General features: G+C 34.5%; 2 protein-coding genes across 3 annotated transcripts in view; both read left to right on the forward strand.

Moving 5' to 3' along the window:
• The window catches only part of Akap19 (A-kinase anchoring protein 19), a 204,635-nt gene that overhangs the window by 23,104 nt on the left and 161,006 nt on the right, over positions 1–20,525 (forward strand). The gene's annotated exons all lie outside the window — the stretch shown is intronic.
• Positions 12,500–13,299, forward strand: LOC101700407 (translationally-controlled tumor protein). Its single transcript, XM_013067138.3, is given in 2 exon segments — positions 12,500–12,624; positions 12,626–13,299. Coding segments are annotated over 2 exon segments (516 nt in total). The 3' UTR covers positions 13,017–13,299.

Consider the following 20,525-nt stretch of genomic DNA (forward strand, 5'->3'; position numbering starts at 1 on the left):
AAAATTTAAATTTTGCCAGTTTTTCAGCTAATGTCTTTAATAGCAAAAGAAAAATGTCATTCAGAACTTTTCCAAATGTCCTACTGTTCTCATTTTGATCTAGTATCTCTAGTATTTAGCTGTCATGTCTCTCTGAACCCCTTCCTCAGACTTTGTTTTTATTTCATGAAAAAATGGTGATATTTTCCCTTATTCTGACATTAATATTACATTTATTAGTTCCCTATGATGAATGTTATCACTTGTATATCTAAAATTTACCAATAAATGTTTTGCTTAAAAAACAAAAAGTAAATAAAATAAAATGAAAAAAAATTAGATGGAACTATAGTTTAAAAACTTTCCCTTTTCATTTTACTTACTATTGTTAATAAGGGCTAATAGGGTCCTTCATTCTGTGTTTAAATTCCATTACTATTAGTTATTTTGATTTAACATTATCCTAGATTTGACCAATGAGAGATCTTCAGGCTGGTTTATATTCAGGCTGAACATGTCACCTGATAAAATGAGACAGCATTGTTTTGCAATACTGCTAAAATTTAATTAAAAGCTGTATGAATTATGGGCATTCTTTATTAGCTTAATATCTTAAAGCTATTTAAAATATTTAAATCATCATATATAGTCCTAAAAGGCAAGGTTATTTGTTATGTGAATGTATCTCATTTCTAGATTATTCTCTATCTCATTACTGAAAAAAGATTTCCTTTCTTTTTCTTTCTCTGTTTTTCCTCGTTTTTTTTTTTGTGGTGCTGGATGTTGAACCCAGAGCCTCATGAATACTAAGCAAGGATCTAGTACTCAGCTACATCCCTAGCCTTCAAGGTGTTTTCATTAGCTTCAAAACTTTGTCGCTGTTTAACTTGGGCAAACATTCACTATTTTTTCACTTTTCAATTTTGAGGAAGGCTATCATAGAATTAGCATTTATCTTGTTTTTGTGTGAGTGTATGTGTTTTGTTGTTTTGCTTGTTAAATACCTTCACTAAGGTCAGTGCTTCTGAGTCAAGGTCACATGGGGTTAGACTTGGCAGTTCATTCATATGAAGAAGTGCCTCTCTGTTAGGATCCTCATCTCTGTTGGAGGGGTATTTGAAAGTAGGGTAGGGACAGCTTCCTGGAAGGTCAGAATTGTGCACACACTGCCTAGCAGTGTGTTTGGCAACTCAGCACTCAGTAAATATTTACTGGATGAATTAATAACGGGAAAGGAGAGGGTCACCTCCCTATTTCTTTTGTTTGTTTGTTTGTTTGTTGGCACCGGGGATCGAACTCGGGTCCTTCTGCTTTCGAGGCAGGTGGTGGCACCACTGTGCTAAATCCTCGGCCCTCTCCCTATTTCTTTTACGTTTAATTTTTAGATCATTTTTTAGTCATTGTTCACATGTGGGCCAATTTTTCTCCTGACGTTCTGCTGTCTGAATATTTATTGTTATCAAAACATTTTAAAATTATCTTCTGAGGGGAAACATGGATTGAAGCTTTCTAAAAAAGAATGGGAATTTTATGTAAAAAATATCAAGTGGTTTGTTTTCTCCCTTGCTGGCAGTCTTTAATATGTTAATTGGATGCTGTCACTCTCTTGGAGGTGGGAGAATACCCATATTTTAAAAACTTACTTAATGATAAATCAATTTTATCATTTTTCTCATTTTCTAAATGATTATGATGTCACAGAACAGTGGTAATTGCTCATCTGCTCTTTTAAAAATCTGTTTTAAGTTTCTTTAGACTAATTCTTTTGTTTTTATTTTAAATCATTTTTAAAAATTAATCTACTTTATATGCTTAAAATGAATTTTCTTACTAATCTAGACAGCCTTTTCTCAGCTAACTGTCATGACCTCAAAAGTTCATTGATTTCTCAAAAAGCTGAGCCTGTGCATTAGAAATAGCCTTAAGGAGATTACTCATCTAAACATTTGTCACATACTTATTAGGCAAATTTTCCAAAACATTTAAATCTTTTGTAAGGCATTCTACACCTTGATGTTTCGTAACCTGCTTAGAAAAAGTAGTAGAAATTTCAAATATTCAAAGAATGTTGAGTCAGTCTCTTAATGACAAAATTATACAGAGTAAGAAAAATGTCTATAGAAATAGAACCAAGAGGAGTCTATATAAATAGTAATGTGAAGCACAGTGAATTCCTTTTTAGCTGTAACATCACATTTTTTGCGTGTTGCACACATTGTTTAGCTGTTTCTAAACACATTTCCATTTACGTCACTTGTAAAAATTGCCTAGCCTCATATTCTGGAAAACTGACAAAGTTGTAATGAATAGATGCAGATTCCATAATTGTAATTGGCTTTTACTATAATTTGCTGGCCCATGCATCACTAATTATTTCTATTTTTCTCCATTTTTTACTTTACAAATTTGAAAGGCTTTCTCTCAGGGTGAAGCATTTTTATTGCCTTTTTAAAAAATCAGACCTTATTACATAATAATGTATAGGCTCTCTGCTCACCTATATTTAAACTTAGAATTTTTTGAGTGCCTTTTTTATATTCTGTTGATTTTTTACTTCACAAAATCTTTTAATTTTCCTTCTGCATGTCTCAGAGAAGCACACTGGTTTAAAATGCAGGCCCCTTTGTATTGTATTTTTCCTGTTATTAATGATTTCTTGTTTTAAAATGAGGTCTTATAGAATATAATTTACCTATTTTGCTTTTTACAATCAAGGCTATGTTTGGAATGAGTAATAAATATTAATGGAACCCCAAGTACTAACAAAAAAGATATATTTTTGTATTACTTTATTTTGATAGAATTTCCCAACAATACCATTGCAACAACTGTCAGTTTTCAAAGCAGGACTTGGTGACTCTCTGATGGGCTTAAAGGGAGCAGATAATATGCCTCTATGTACAATGCATGTGCATTTTCAGATAAAATGAAATAAATCTGAAAAATCCTAGCCTATAATGGTTTCTGACTACTGGTTAATTTTGTTCAATAAGCAGAGAAGAGACTATTTATTCATGAAAAATGACTATTTTAATTATTTTTCAGTGTTTATAGGTTCTATTCATTAAGTACCAAAATACAGAGCAAGTGTTTTGGCATATTGTTGCTCGCTGTAAGGAAGATTTAATAGCTTGTTATGGACTATTAATATAAACAGAAGTCATTTAGAGTTCAGATATATATTTAGAACTAACGTGTGTGAAAAGATACAAAGTGAATCAAGAAATTCTAGAAAAGGTTGTTTGAAAGGAGAAACTGCTATTTTCAAGCTCACATTGATTAAATAAATATGGACAAATGATTTAAATGTTTTCTTTATTTTGAAAATTTTTTGTTGAGCCACAAATAGCAACCTAGAATTGACAGAATTAAATCAGTGAAAGTATGAAACTTTCTATCTAAAATAATAGTTACAGAATTATAATGTAATTTAATTTCAAGGGTAGTCTAGGAATCCAAAGTGGTTATGGTAGTTATATGAGATGATCATAAACTGGACAAAACTCTCTGAGATTAGTAGTAAAATGCTGCTTGTTACTCTTCATAACAGATTTTAAATAATTATAATATAGTTTTCTCTGACTTGCAAATGTCTTTGTAACACTTTTTGCATAAAGAAGAAAAAAAACACCTTCAATTTCCAGATACCTATTGAGCAAATCTTAATAGGAATTCAAGTGAACAATTTGTTCAACTTCTAATTTGGTGAGTAGTCATTATAATATAGAAAGCACAGGCTAGGTAGGTTTGATGCATGAATTTTGCAGCATATGGTAAACTAAAACCCTGGTGACCTTTGGGTCTTGTTGATCACATGCATGAAGATGATCACCTGCTAATCTCTAGTCATCACTGGTACACCCTTATGCAGCTGACAGATGGTTCTTACTTATGCTACATTGGCTCTTTTGAAAAATGTTTAAACATTTAATAATTTTATAATACAGAATTATAAAATAATGAATATTTATATCAAATGAAGACAATTTTAAAGTAAGATTTAGCATTGTCAATATATATATGTGTCCATATTTTTTAAATTCTAGACATCAATCATTTTCTGAGAGTCATAGACATGAATGACTGTGTTCAGCTTGTCACTGCACAGAGATACACACGTGCTCACACATGTGAGCTCACATTTTCATATGTACACTATGTGTTATTTTCTTGTGGGACTCATAAATCTACTTCTCATACTTTGGTATACAAATTCTGGGATCTTGTTAAAATCCAGATTGTGAGTCAATAGTTGTAGAATGAGATTTGGGAATCTGCAATTGCAGTGGCTCCCAGCTCATGAATAATTTAGCTACTTAAAGGTCAACAAATTTTTTTGTAAAAGATTGGTAGTAATGTTTATGCTTCACAGGCCAAGAAGCAAAACTGAGGATATTATGTGTGTACTTACATAATAAGAAAAAGAAAACAGATGCCCACAAATTTTTTATTGATCAAGTACAATTAATAATCATACCACAAAAACATTTTTGTGGTATAATGATGTAAAAAAAACACTACTTAGTAATACAGTGTAATCATTTATTGATGCAACTACAGAAACAAATCTCATAACCATTATGCTGAGTGAAAGAGGACTTACACAAAAACTACATACCATGTAATTCCATTTATACGAAGTTCTAGAAAATGTAAGCCAGTCAATAGTAACAGAAAGCTGATCATAGTTTCCTTAGGCCGGGAGTTATGGGAAAGCTTGATGGCACAGGTACCTAAAGGTGCTGTTTGAATAATGGAAATGTTCTGTATTTTGGTTGTGGTAATAGTAATGAAGGTGCTTTATGTTTTCCAAAACATATCAAACTCAGGGAGACCAGCCGACATACTATGATGACATTCACACCGTAAAAAGGTCTATGTGGCTAGGAACTAAAGGACTATTGCCAACAGCTACGTGAGTGAGGCATCTGGGAGTAAATCCTACACCTTAAGTGAGGCCTTCAAATGACTTTAGACCTTGATACAACTGTATGAGACTTGTATCAGAATCACCCAACTAAGCCATTCCCAAATTCCTATCAATAGAAACAAAAATGCCTAATAGTGAGAAATTATTTTCTTTTGTTCCTAAAAGTTAACAAATCTAACTGCCACAACCGTTAGACCTAAAACTGCACTTTAGTTTTAGCACATATGAAGAATTATTAGCAGACAAAGGTCAGTATGTTCCCTCAAATTCCATCTGATTCCCTCTGCATATGATAGCCCATCTCCTTGACTTAATACATGCCTACTTTCTGTAACTTTTTGACACATCTTGGCTCTGAATAGTCTTCAAATATGGATGAAGTGGTCAAACATTTTTATAAGTGTATAGTTTTAAGCTATCTTAGTAGTGTTAAACCATTTCTACTTTATCTAACATTACTTAGTAGCTAAGTTTATAAAAAGAATTGAATGAGGAGGCAGATGTTTCCAAAGAGGAGGCTCTTTGTTCGGAGTTAGATGTCCGTTCAAATCCTAATACTAGACATGTGATCTTCAGCTAGCTTCATAATCTCCTAGACTGAATTTCATGAGAAGTCCAAATTGGTGATAATTATTTAGCATATTATCTGGAACTCAAAAATGTTAGTTATATATCACTATTGTTATCAAGTGACAATTACAGATTTAATGCTGTAGGGCTAAGCTGGCTAACTCTTGGTGAACTCTTATTCTAACCAGAGTTTTCAGATTTGTGTGAAGAGAAATCTGTTTCCTTTATTCAAAAGTATATACTTTATTGATGGTAGACCAATAGGGTTGTCTTTATTGAAGATGGCATATAACATAGAAATTTGAAATAAGGGATTTATGCTGCTGACATTTTGACTAGAAATTTTACCAAATTGTCACTGATGGATTATGCCAGCTTGACTTGATGCGAGAGTTTGAATTCTGAGATACAAACATATAATAAGTACCTTTGTTTACCATTTATTGGCATTATTACAGTGGCAAGCACACTGTATGCAGTGTGTAAATATTGCCTTATTAATATTAGCTTAATTGCTGTAAGTTGGGAGAATTAAAAATGAATAGCATTCTTAACTTTATAATGTACTACCATATGGTATCCTGAAGTTTAACAGAGGAAGAAACTAACTCATGGCTATTAAACATCATTTTTTTTACTGTCTTAATTGGTACAAATTCTAAGATGAAGTTCACATTAGAAGGATAATTATAGTTTTGACTCTGCCGAAGCTTAGTGAACACAAAACTTCATATACATCTTTATTTTCTTTTTCTGTTTAGTTTTTGCTTTTAAGCTGTTTGTTAAATGAACCTTTTCTTATTGTTACAATAACATGTCCCTTCCCTACCCCACACTTCAGGTAATAAAACAAAACAAAAATTACATATAGTTCTGCTTCCCACAATACTCAATATTTCAGTCCATACTCCTATGGGCTCTATTTTAAAACATATCCACGTACATACTTGCATATATACCTAACACAGATATGTATGTACTTACATACCCACCCCAATAAACATGCCAAGAACACATTTTTCCATTTTAGTGTATTGAACTTATAGTGTCACTTTAATTATCAATTGCCAAGTAACTTCTCTATTAGGGTCTTTTTAAAAAAGTGTTCTTCTATATAAGACATAAGATATAACATGTTAGCATACATACAGCATATACATAATAAAATCCAGCAATACTTTTAATTCAGGTACTTTTTTCCTGTCTTATGAATTTAAAAAATTTTACAGGGTAGAATCTCATTTTTTTTCTTTTTGGCTTACTTTTGGGGCTAAGTTTAGATAGAATTTTCACTTCAAAGTTATGTAGGTGTTTATATATTTCCTAGTTCTCTTACACTTTTATTTTACATTTCACTCCTTAATCCTTTGGTAAATATTTCAAGCACTTCCAAATCCAAATCTGGAGTAGAAGGAAGGAGATGTGTAGATAAAACCAGTAACTGTTACTTACATTTCACTATACTGAAATATTTTCACAAGAACCTTGCAAGTCCTAAAAGTCTAGAGTTAAGAGAATCATTCCTCTCATACTAATTTTTAGATAGTATTTTTGAAAACAAGTGTAAGAAATCAAAATATACCATTCTGAAATAAAGGTCATTTTGAGTTGAAGACACTTGAAAAATACCAACTGCAAGGAAGGACGCTCTGATCTCCATTCCATTCTTACCTAAAAGCAGGTCCTAAAATTCCCATGACAAAGGTGCCCTCCCTCAACCAGGAAGAGAAGAACATTAACACTGGAGATTAGGACTTGATGTCAAAATGAACCTGTACAAAGCTACTAAAATAACTTTTATCTTCCATTACATTTCTCCATATATTTTCTAGTTACTGTCTCTCAATTTATTGCCCCCAGTCCAAGCCCCTCTGCCTTGATACATCATCATAATTTATCAGTCTTTGTTTCAAAAGACTGTATAAACCTTTGGGCCCAACAGCTTCTTTGGCTCATTTTCCTTAAAGGGATTCCTATACATGTCAATATATTAAATAAAACTTGTGTGCTCCTCTTCTGCTAATGTTTCTTATGTTAGTTTAATTCTCAGGCATAGCTATGGAACCTAGGAGGGTAGAAGGAAATTTTCTTCCTCTACACAAGAAAGGAAACTTATTTCTTCCTCTGCCCTAAGGTAGTCAGTGATTTTTCACAGAGCTTAAGATTGCAGTCTTCTAAACCAAGCCCTTTTGGAACTGAAACAAAACCATTTTTCTCCTTAATGCGCACTTAGATCTTGGAAATGAAAGCAATATTATGAAGATTTTATTTTGGAAATTAGAAATAGGAATCAGGTTGCTTTTGTTATTACAGTAACAGTCCTGGGGATTGCAACTTTATTGGTGGTTTAATTTTAATGTTTTTCATTCCTACTATTGTATGATAGTATGGATAGCCAAAGACTAGCATGATTAGTCCAGAGTCTACTTAGGAGCCTGACGTGATCAACTAACAGTCTGGGGGAACAAAAATGGAGCCCAGCTGCATCCAAAAGGGCTTTCTCAAAGGCCTTGTCTGCTACTTCACCAATGTAATCCAAATATGCAGTAGAATCCTTGGTATATAGGTATTCTAATAATAATTATATTATTATTAGTTCAGCTGACATTTATATGACTTAGCATTTAAACAATGTTATATGACTTTTAAGTATATTGATTTACTCATTCTTCACAACATATGAGATATATATTGTTAATATTCTTATATTCACAGATGAAGACACTGATGAACAGGAGTTAAGTGACTTTTCTAAGCTCTAATGGCTATTGACTTGCAGAGTCAAGATACAAATTTACATTAACTGGCTTCAGAGTTCAGCTCTTAACTATTAACTTCCTCTTAACTATTAACTTCATCTTTTATTTGTTTATTGTTTATGATATTGAATGAATCAATGAAGCTCACAAGTGAATTGTCAAAATTAAAACATTGTCAGAAAAGAATTCAAGGTAATGGTTAAAAGAAATGATGTATTTTCTACCAGGAAGGTCAGGTGAAGAGATGGTAAAATGAGAATCTAATATTAAATGTTAGATAAATGTATGTATTTTTAAACTTTTTTTTTTTTGGTACTGGGGGATCGAACTCGGGTCCTTGTGCTTGCAAGGCAGGCGGCGGAACCACTGAGCTAAATCCCCAGCTATTTTTAAACTTTTTATACTTTTTACACTTTACACATTTTAACACTTTGATTTTTATCATTAAATGATTCATTTTTTTCTGACGTCTATTGTCATATCTCAGAATAATTTACTGCAATTTTATTGACTCTCAAAGATTTCTCAGTATTCAAACATTATCAACAAAAAGCAAGCTCTCCAACTCTGCTCAGATTAGAGCGTGCAGTTAAACATTTTTGTATATTTATTACTGATATTTGACTGACTGTAATATTTACATACATTCCAGTATTTTTGACCTGCAGGAAATTCCCCTTTAATTTATTCAGCTAGCAAATACTTACTGTAATGTGATCTAGGAACATACAATTTATCATAACCACTATTATGTGAAAAAGCAAGAAAAGCTTCAAAACAGTTTCATGTCTTTTAAAAATTTATTCCACTGAAGGTCTTTTAAAAACTGAATTCAGTATGATCTTAAAAGTTAAGAAAGTAATATAAGTATCTTAAGCTAAGAAAATAAACATAGATCTGACTCATGCCAAGTATGTATTACCCGAGCTAAGTCACAGTCCGGGTCTTCATTACATATTTGTTTTGTTCTCTTGCCTTTATAAAATGATGATAATTTTTATGTTCAAAATTTGGGCAAAAGGGCAGATGTTCACATGTGATTTATGATGCTGGAACTAACAGAACTTACAGTCTGTTTAAAGATCTTCCAAAGAAATTAAGAATTGGGTATTTTCAACTCATAATGTATATGTTCTTTATTTTTTTCATAATGTATATTTTCAACATCAGTTATGGCTCCAAAACCTTACATACAACTGTGACAAAGTTATTTTGTGCTACATTAAAATAAAATCATAAGTTTCATATTATATACATTTTAAAGCATGTTAATATTCTTACAATTTTTAGTTCAGCCTGGAGAATATCAGAATGCTTTCCATTATAAAGGTAATTCATGCTCATGATATGATGTTCTCCTATTGCAGAAGAGGTTGAGTGGGAAAAGGTTTTTAAAAAGCCTCTTTCTCATTACTTAAAAAATTTCCATGCATATACATATATGTCTCTTTTGGTTAAAAGAAGGACATAAAGTCTATTATTTTTTATATTTTCTTTTTTTATAAACTCCATTATTAATTAAAATATCACAGATGTGTCTTCTACAAACAAGTCCTCACGGTATTTACGACAGTTAAGTGTCACAGAAAAGTTTTCAGGAATCTGTGCCTTTTGTTGCCCAGATTTATCACCTAGGAAACTAACTGATTAAGAAGCCAGCTACCACCAGAATAATCATTTAGCTACCTTTTGTCTCAGTCACAGTTTTTCATATCAAATTCTGTAGTTTAATAAAAAGATATTGTTCTGTCATCAAACAAGGGCATTTTCATAATTCTATGATATAGTATTTTAGTTCCTATAGTAAGATATTTTTCATATTTATTAACAGCTATGCAAAATAGTTTTGAAAAAACAAAAATGGTTAATTTTAATGTTCTTAAAATTAAGAACATCTGTCCATCAAAAGACAAATAGAAAAAGATGAAAAGATAATCCACTGTGAAAAGATACTTTCCACATATGGCTGACAAAGAATTAATGTTCACAACATATGAAGAAGTCCTACTCGTCAGTTAAGAAAAAGAAGGACAACTCCATTGGAAAATGGGCAAGAAAGTTAAACTAACATTCACAAGAAGTTATTGAAATGGTCAATAAACTGCCTAAAATATATTCAAGGTAACTGCTAATTAGAGGAATACACATTAAAACCACAGGTCCATGCTACCGTAAACCTACCAGCTTGTCCTAAATTTTAAAGTCTGAGAATATCAATACTGACAAGAACATAGAACAACTGGAACACTTTTGTACTGCTTTTGAGAGTACAAATAGATGAAAAGCATATTAGAAAACAGTTTAATGCTGAACATGGTGATGCATGCCTGTAGTCCTAGTTACTCAGGAGGCTGAGACAGGATGATCAAAAGTTCATATTTGGTAAGACCCTGTCTCAAATTTTTTAAAAGACCTAGGAGCATAGCTCAGCACTCCCTGGGTTCAACCTCAAGTACTGAAAAAGAAAAAAATTGACAAATTATATAGTAATATAATTTTGACATGTGTGATATACATATATGCACAATGTGTATTTACCTATTTAGTACATTACACACACACATGCATGCATGCACTCACACACACATATACTAATAGAAACTCTGGCCACCTATACCAAGAAAATTGTGCAAAATAGTTGTTAGGGTCATTGGGTAAGGGAAGAACTGGAGATAAGCCAGTGTCCATCAACATTCATAGTATTTTTTCACAAATATAAATATCAGTGTTTAAAAGTAACAATAAGTTGATTAGAAATACAACTGGATGTGGTACAACCTTTAAAAATAGCAAGAAAATGAAACACAAAATTGAGAAAAATACTATCTCTGAGGGACAAAGGGGAAGTGAGGGCAGGAAGGGGAATCTGGGATTTCAATGACCATGTCATTGTTTTCTCAAAAATTAGGTCGTGGTGTGTAAATACCCATCTTGGTTATTCATTATATGTTATTTATATACTAATATAAAACAAAGTGAAATTACTAGAAAAATAGAATTCAAAAACCTAAAAATGGTTATTTTATAAAACTATGTTATTGCCTCCTCTGGGATATTAGCTGCATTTCATCTAGATTTAACGGTCTAGAGAATGAGTTGGGGATAAGCATGTGGCTATTTCCAGCATATGAAATAGTCCAATAATTAGACTTTAACAGATCAATATTTAAGAGTATGCTTAAATGTTCTTTGATTTACAGAATTTTTCTCAAAATTAGGGTAATATTTATACATTTCTCAGAAGTATTATGCATGCTTTAAATAATTCAAACATATTTAGAAATTGCCATTCTTAAATACTGTTTTCAAAAGTAAAGTAAGTGTGATTATATTATTGATATGTTATTAGGTTTTGCTGAGTAAAGCTGTTTCCACACATAAACATCTTGGCCACCTGCAACTGTTTGTCAGTAGACTTGGTTTGAGAACACTAGTAGTAATTGTAAACTTAGGAATGTGTGACAAGCTAACAGCCAGCTGTGCATATCCTGACTTTTTCCAGGTGTTAAAATAAATAGGACCATTTGGCTCACTTGTAACTCAACAAAATATTTCATGATTCATTAGCTTAAAAATCTATTTATAATTTTTATTGGAGTAGATAATGTTATATTCATTTGAAATGACAAAATACATGCCCAGAAATATTTGTATTATCATTACATATATTCCATGGTCGTTTTATAAAATGAAAGAATTCTAATGTAATAGTTGTATAAATTTTTAATTTTTTTCACAGGAAAGTACTAGTGAGTCACTTTGTCTATAGGGATCAAAAAAAAAAATGAAAAAAGATGAAAGTATACTTTTTGTTCAGTCAAAATTCAACTTGCCTTGGTAGAATCAAGTTCCAAACTGATCTTACATTACTTTGGTACATATCATGTATTTGACAATTTCCTGATGATTACTAGTATTTACCATACACCTGCTGTTAGGTATTTGCCTTGGGTAACTACTGATTCATGCAAGGTTCCTGAGGGAGAAAATTTATCCCTGTTCTATATTCCATTAGAATAACATGCAGCTTCACACATTCCAGTCTATACTGGATTTTACAAGGCGTAATCAACAAATATAATGAATTAAAAAATTATTATTAACTTATATTTAAATAATATTATTTTTGAAATATTATCATATTAGCTTTTTCGCCCGCTCCCACCCCCCACCCCGTGCGCCGCTCTGGCTGCACCGCGCTCGCTCTGAGCTCCGGGCTCCTGCTAAACTAGCGCAGCCGCGGCTCCCTTCAGCCACTATCATGATTACCTTTCGGGACCTCATCAGCCACAATGACATGTTCTCCGACATTTACAAGATCCGGGAGATTGCGGGCGGACTGTGCCTGGAGGTGGAGGGTAAGATAGTCAGTAGAACAGAGGGTAACTGATGACTCGCTCATTGGTGGAAATGCGTCCGCTGAAGGCTCGGAGGGCAAAGGTACCGAAAGCACAGCAGTCACTGGGGTGGATATTGTTGTGAACCCTCACCTGCAGGAAACCAGCTTCACAAAAGAGGCCTACAAGGAGTACATCAATGATTATATGAAATCAGTGAAAGGCAAACCTGAAGAACAAAGACCAGAAAGAGTAAATCCTTTTATGACAGGGGCTGCAGAACAAATCAAACATATCCTTGCTAATTTCAAAAACTATCAGTTCTTTATTGGTGCAAATATGAATCCAGATGGCGTGGTTGCTGTCCTGGACTACCGTGAGGATGGTCTGACCCCATTTATGATTTTCTTTAAGGATGGTTTAGAAATGGAAAAATGTTAATGGATTCCATGGTTACCTTGGATCAATCACTTGTCATAACTGGCTGCTGCTTGTCATCCACACAACACCGGGATTTTAGACAAATGGGACTAATGTCATCTTGAACGCTTTGTTTATTTTGACTGTGGTTTATTTGGAGTGGAGGGATTGTTTTTTAGGGGAAAAAAACATGTCATGTAGGTAGTCTAAAAATAAAAAACATTTAAACTAAAAAATGTATATATTATAATATTAACTTCCAGAACTGCTTCAGAAAGTGGCAAGAACAATGGCCTAGTGTGTTCGAAGACAGGGGAGTATTTTGAGGAGAATTAATAGAATATTTTTTACTATAGTAATTTTAAATTTAAACATTCATCATATTTTTGATCATATCATTTAGATATTTACACTAGAGTTTTGCCCATTCTTTGATCAGTATTCATCTAATATTCATAAATGCTCAAATACTGCCTCATTCTATTTCAGGGGCAGTTTAGCATCTAAGACAATTGGGAAATTCAAAGGATATATTTTTTTCTACTCCGTATCAATTCCATCCTACCAAAGGAAAGTAGGGATGCACAACATGGTCTTTACATACATGCATACCTTGGTATGGGATCCTATTTATGATTATTCCCTGGGTAGAAGGTAGGAGAGCTTGGAGAAGGCAAAGGTAGATTGGTCATGGTCTCCATCAAGAGATCTAAACCTATTGTGCCAGAACACTGCCATATATACTGGCTTGGTTTCAGAAATTTAATTCGAGTAGGATTGCCTTTACTGTACTCCACTAGTCACAGAATTTTTATTCTTTTAATACTAGAAGATATATCATTCCTATTTCTAGGAATGTAAAAATCATATATCAACCTTCTATATATAAAAAATAGTTCCAAATTGTGATTTTATCTGCCTCAGTCTCTGGTCCTTGACAAAAATGTCAAGCTCAGCAAAGCATATTTAAAACCACATTGGTATATAGTAAATTCTTTTTTTTCTTTTTTTTCAGTGGGAATTGTACCTTTATATAATGCATCTTGGTTCTTATTTTTTCCCCATTCCTAGCCCTCCCTTCACCCCCTCCACCCTTCCCTATTTACAGAGACTTTATTTCCATTTTTTCCATTTCTCAGCATTTTTTCCTTTCCCTTCTTTCCTTTCCCCTGTGCCTCCCACTACCCCTACCCCTTTGGACCTTTTCTTCCTATTTTACATTATCGATTATTCATTCTAATCATTGGTACATTTTAGGTATAGAATATAATGACATCCATCATTGGAAATTTGCACCTTTACATAGTCTCTCTTGGTTCTTGTTTTTCACCTTTGCCCAGCCCTCCCTTCAACCCCTCCAGCCCTCTCTATTTACAAGGATTTTGTTCCTATTTTTCCATTTTCTCATATTAATCCCATTCCCTTCTATCCTTTCCCTTAGCCCTCCCACTTCCTTCCCCTTTGCCCCTTTTCTTCCTATTTCACATGACCTATTATACATTTAGTCCTTATTTACACTTTCACTTTCTCACACCAGAGAAACTATTTGGTATTTACACATCTGTGTCCTATTTATTTCACTTAAGAGTATTGCCTCAATGTGCATCCACTTAGCTATAAATGTCTCTAATTTCTCATTCTTTATGGCTGAGTAGTACTCCATTTTATAAAAAAAACCACATTTTCTTTATCCAGTCTCCAGTTGATGGGCATTTGGGCTGTTTCCAAGTTTTAGCTATTACAAACTGTGCTGCTATGAACATGGGTGCACATATATCACTGTGGTATGATTCTTTTAATTCTTTGGGGAAGATACCCAGCAGTGGAATAGCGGGGCCAAATGGGATTTCCAGTCCTAGTTCTTTGAGGTATCTCCATACTGATTTCCACAGTGCTTGCACCAGTCTACACTCCCACCAGCAGTGGAGCAGGGTTCCTCTTTCCCCACAGCCCCGCCAGCATTTGTTATTGGTTGATTTCATGATAGCAGCCATTCTTTCTGGAGTGAAGTGGAATCTCAGTGTTGTTTTCATTTGCATCTCTCGAATGACCAGTGACGTTGAACATTTTTTCATGTATTTATTTGCTATTTCTACTTGTTTGTCTGAGAAATGTCTGTTTATTTCAGATGCCCATTTTTGGACTGGGTCTTTAAATTTGGGAGATCTGATCTTTTTAAGTTCTTTATAGATTCGAGATAGTAGACCTTTGTCTGAGGAAGAGCAGGTGAAGATTTTTTTCCCACATTGTGGATTGTCTCTTCACACTGCTGGTGGTTTCTCTTGCTGTGCAGAAGCCTTTTAATAAGAAGAGATCCCATTTGTTGATTGTTTGTGCTAGTTCACGGGCAACTGAGGTTTTGTTCATAAAATCTTTTCCTACACCGATGTCTTCAAGGGTTCTACCTAACCTCTGTTCCAACTGGTTCAGAGTTTCTATTTTAATATTTAGATCTTTAATCTATTTTGGTTTTAGTTTAGTGCATGGTGAGAGATACAGGTCTAGTTTTAATCTTTGGCAAGTTGAAGCCCAATTTTTCCAGCACCATTTATTAAAGAGGCTATCTTTCCTCCAGTGAGGGTGTTTGGCTCCTATGTCGAAGATGAGATGGCTGAGCGTGTCTGGCGTTGTTTCTGCGTCTTCTAATCTGTTCCACTGGTCCTCAAGCCTGTTTCTTTGCCAGTACCATGCTGTTTTTATCACAGTAGCTTTGTAGTAGAGTTGCAGGTTGGGGATTGTGATACCCCCTGCCATGTCTCTGTTACCTAGAATTGCTTTGGCTATTCTGGCTCTCTTCTTATTCCAAATGAATTTTTGGATTGTTTTCTCGAGGTCTATGAAGTATGCTGCTGGGATCTCAATTGGAATTGCATTAAATCTATATAGCAGTTTTGGAAGTATGGCCATTTCCACATATTAATCCTTTCTACCCAGGGGCAGGGGATGTCTGTCCATTTTCTGATATCATCTTCAATCTCTCTTTTCAGAGTGCCATAGTTTTCAGAGAAGAGGTCTTTGATTTCTTTTGTTAGATTGATTCCTAGGTATTTCAGTTTTTTGGATGCTATTGTGAAAGGAATTATTTGCCCTATTTCTCTCTCAGTGAGTCTGTCATTCGTGTAGAGGAAAGCTATTGATTTTTGTGTGTTGACCTTGTAACCAGCTACTTGACTGAATTTGGTTATTAAGTCTAGAAGACTTTTGGTGGAGTTCTTGGGGTCTTCTATATAGAGTATCACATTATCTGCAAATAACGACAGTTTGACTTCTTCATTTCCTATCTTTATTCCTTTTATTTCTTTCTCTTGTCTAATTGCCATGGCTAATGTTTCCAGAACTATATTGAACAAGAGCGGTGATAGTGGACATCCTTGTCTTGTTCCTGATTTTAGTGTGAAGGATTTCAGTTTTTGACCATTTAGTATGATATTGGCTGTTGGTTTTTCATAGATGGTTTCTATCAGTTTGAGGTAGAGACCATCTATTCCAATTTTTTGTAGGGTTTTTATCATAAATGCATGTTGGATTTTGTCAAATGCTTTTTCTGCATTTATGGAGATAATCACATGGTTTTTGTCCTTGGCTCTATTGATATAGTGTATTACATTAATTGGTTTTCGTATATTGAACCATCCCTGCATCCCTGGGATGAATCCCACTTGATCAGGGTGTATGATCTTCTTGATGATCTTCTGCATTCTGTTTGCCAGTATCTTATTAAGGATTTTTGCATCTATGTTCATTAGTGAGATTGGCCTATAGTTCTCTTTTTCAGTTGGGTCTTTCTCTGCTTTGGGGATCAAGGTGATGCTTGCTTCCAGGAATGAATTTGGGAGTATTGCTTCTCTTTCAATTTCATTGAAGGTTTTAAACAGTAGTGGCAGCAGTTCCTCTCTAAATGTCTAGTAGAATTCAGCAGTGAAGCCATCAGGGCCCGGGCTTTTCTTAGTTGATAAGTTCTTAATTACATTTTCAATTTCATTGGTTGATATTGGGTTGTTCAGAATTTTTAGGTCTTCTTCGTTCAACTTTGGTAATTCATATGTATCTAGGAATCTGTCCATTTCTTCTGTGTTGTCCATCTTATTGGCGTATAGGTTCTGGAAGTAGGTATTGATGATCATCTGGATTTCTGCTGGGTCTGTTGTAGTTTCACCCTTTTCATTCCTAATTGCATGGATTTGGGCCTTTTCTTTCCTTTTTCTGACAAGGTTGACTAAAGGTTTATCAATTTTGTTGATTCTTTCAAAGAACCAACTCTTGGCTTCATTGATTTTTTGTATCATTCTCTTAGTCTTCATTGCATTGATTTCTCCTCGATCTTTATAATTTCTTCCCTTGTATGAGCTTTGGGGTTGTCTTGCTCTTCTTTTTCTAGAAGCTTGAGGTTCAGCATCAGGTTGTTTAATTGGGCTCGTTCTGTTTTCCTAATATGTGTATTCACTGCTATGAATTTCCCTCGTAAGACTGTTTTCATTGTGTCCCATAGATTCCCATATGTTGTATTGTCATTGTCATTTAATTGAAGGAACTGTCTGATTTCTTCTTTAATTTCCTCTGTGACCCATTGGTTATTCAGAAGTGTGTTGTTCAATTTCCACATGCTTATGAAATTTTTTGAGTTTCTTTTCCTATGGATCTCCAATGTCATCGTACTATGGTCTGATAATATACAGGGGATAACTTAAATTCCTTTGCACTTACTTAAACATGTTCTATGTGTGAGTGTGTGGTCTATTTTGGAGAATGACCCATGTGCAGCTGAGAAGAATGTGTATTCTGATTTTGTGGGGTGGAAGTCTCTGTAAACATCTGTTAAATTCATTTGTTCAAGAGTTCGATTGAGTTCTAGTATTTCATTACTTATTTTTAGTCTAGTTGATCTATCTATTTGTGACAGTGGGGTGTTGAGGTCCCCCACTACAATTGTATTAGTGCATATATGACTTTTCATGTCCATTAGTATTTGTTTTATATAGTTGGGTGCACTAGTGTTTGGTGCATAGATATTTATGATTGTCATCTCTTCCTCTTGGATTCTTCCCTTTACAAGGATGTAGTGTCCTTCTTCATCTCTCTTAATTAGTGTTGGTTTGAAATCTACTTGATCTGCAAAGAGGATAGCTACTCCTGCTTTTTTTCAGGTTCCTGTCACATGGAGTATTGTTTTCCACCCTTTAACTTTCAGTCTATGAGTTTCCTTTTGAATGAAGTGTGTTTCTTGTATGCGGCATATTGTTGGATTTTGCTTCTTGACCCATTCTGCCAGTCTATTTCTTTTGATTGGTGAATTGAGACCATTAACGTTGATGGTTATAACTGAAACGTATTGACTTGTCACTGCCATGACTTTTTCTTTTTGTTGGGTTCTCCTCCTTTACATTTAATTTCTTGTCATGCCAGATGGGTTCATTCTGCTTTGCTTCCTGGGGTTGTGATCCTCAACGTCTGTTCCTAAGCTATTGTGTAAAATTCTTTGGAGTGCTGGTTTGGTATTCACGAAGTTCCTAATGTGCTCTTTGTCATGAAAGTATCTTATTTCTCCATCAATTTTGAAAGATAGTTTTTCAGGGTACATCAATCTGGGTTGGAGGCTGTTTTCTTTTAGGGCTTGGAATATGTCACTCCAAGCTCTTCTTGCCTTGATGGTTTGTGTTGAGAAGTCTGCTGTGATTCTGATGGGCTTTCCTTTGTATGTGATTTGTTTCTTTTCTCTGACTGCTTGGAGAACTTTGTTCTTCTGTTGTGTTTCTGGAATCTTAACATTTATATGCCTATGTGTAGATTTGTTTTTGATCAAGGCTATTTGGAGTCCTATATGCCTCACTTATCTGTATGTCAAGCTCTTTTCCCCTGCTTGGGAAGTTTTCTGCCATTATTTCTGTGAAGAGATTTTTTATGTCATCTGCACTCTCTCCTGTTTCTTCATTGAGCCCAATCAGTCTTATGTTATTCTTTTTTGCATCATCTAGCAGCTGCTGGATTGATTTCTCATGTTCCCTTATAATTTTGAAGCAATTTTTCTTTTCCTGGTCACTAATTGCAATCTTATCTTCTATATCTGAAATTCTGTCCTCACACTGGCTCATTCTGCTGTGTAGACTTTCAATGGAGTTTTTCATGTCCTGGAAATCTATTTGCATCTGTTTTATGGATTCCATTTGTTTCTTATGTTGGGATTCCATCATGTTCCTCAGCTCCTCTCTAGATTTATTAATCATGTCTTGCACTAAGGGCACAATTTCTTCTGTTATCTGAGAAATTATTTCTGATTTCATTTTTTCCAGATCCCCTTTTGTTGCCAGTTCAGTGGGTCCAGGTGGTTGAGTATCAGAGGGTTCCATCTCATTTCCCTTTGAGGTTGCTGTAGGTGATGTGGAAGTCTGGTTTTGAGACTTATTTATGTGTTTTCTCATTTTGACTGGGGCGGGGGGCTGTTAGCGCCTGCACGGATTACCTCCTCTGAGCTGGGTGAGGTGGGACAGGGGCTGGGAGCAGCGGTAGGGATGGTGACCCAAAAGCCCTTTCCTGTGGGCTGGGAGCAGCCGGAAGGATGGTGGCCGGGAAACCCCTTCATCTGGGCCAGGAGCAGCGGGACAGAAGGTGGCCCAAAAGCCCTTTCCTCTGGGCAGGGAGCAGCGGGAGGGATGGTGACTGGGAAGCCCCTTCCTCTGGACCAGGAGCAGTGGGACGGCAGCTCAGAAGCCCCTACCTCTGGGCCGGGAACAGTGGTACTCAGTACCTTGGTCTGGTGGTCTGGTGTCCTCTGCGCCTTGGTAATGTGGAATCAGGTGGCTGCCTGTCTGCAGTGCGGTGATTCGGTGTCTTCCGTGTGACTCAGGACCTCGGCAGGGTGTGGGCAGACCTGCCTGTCTGCAGTGGGGTGATTCGGCATCTATAGTAAATTCTTATACAAATGAATGAACATAAATCTTGTCAAAGCATTTTATTACTGTAATGGAAACCTTAGTAAATATATAAGTATTTTAAAGCTAGAAACACAAAAGAAATTAATGATGTTACCTAATATCTTCTTTTAAAATATTGTTAAAAAGTAAGAAATGTAAGCAACATTAATACTGTACTGGAAAAGAAAAACTATTACTTCAGATAAAATGAAATACTTCCAAGTGAAAAATAATGAATGGAAAAACTTTTAGATCTGAATAGATCCAAGATAAATATATACCTTAAATGTTAATGTTGGTCATTTCTGGGAAGAAAAGGGAGATGTTAGTGTTGGGTGATGAAGGTTGAGATTTACTTCTTAATAAATATATTTTGATATGTTCTTTGACTATTATTTGAACTTTTCTATATGTATGTATTTGTAATTTGGAAAACGAAACTTTATTAACTCTTTATACGAAAATTCATTTAAAAATTTCAACACAGCACTATTTAAGATGCTCACTAATATGGGTTAGATATTTTGGCAAAACTTGGACCTATTATAATATAGTGTAAGAAATCACATTTTGTAATGTTTTTGAAACAATTCAAATCTCCTTCAATGGGTATTAGTCAAGC

Source organism: Heterocephalus glaber, unplaced genomic scaffold, assembly GCF_053883595.1.
Source record: "Heterocephalus glaber isolate CG9 unplaced genomic scaffold, H.glaber_assembly_v1.0 deba00001190, whole genome shotgun sequence".
In the NCBI taxonomy this organism is placed as follows: domain Eukaryota; kingdom Metazoa; phylum Chordata; class Mammalia; order Rodentia; family Bathyergidae; genus Heterocephalus; species Heterocephalus glaber.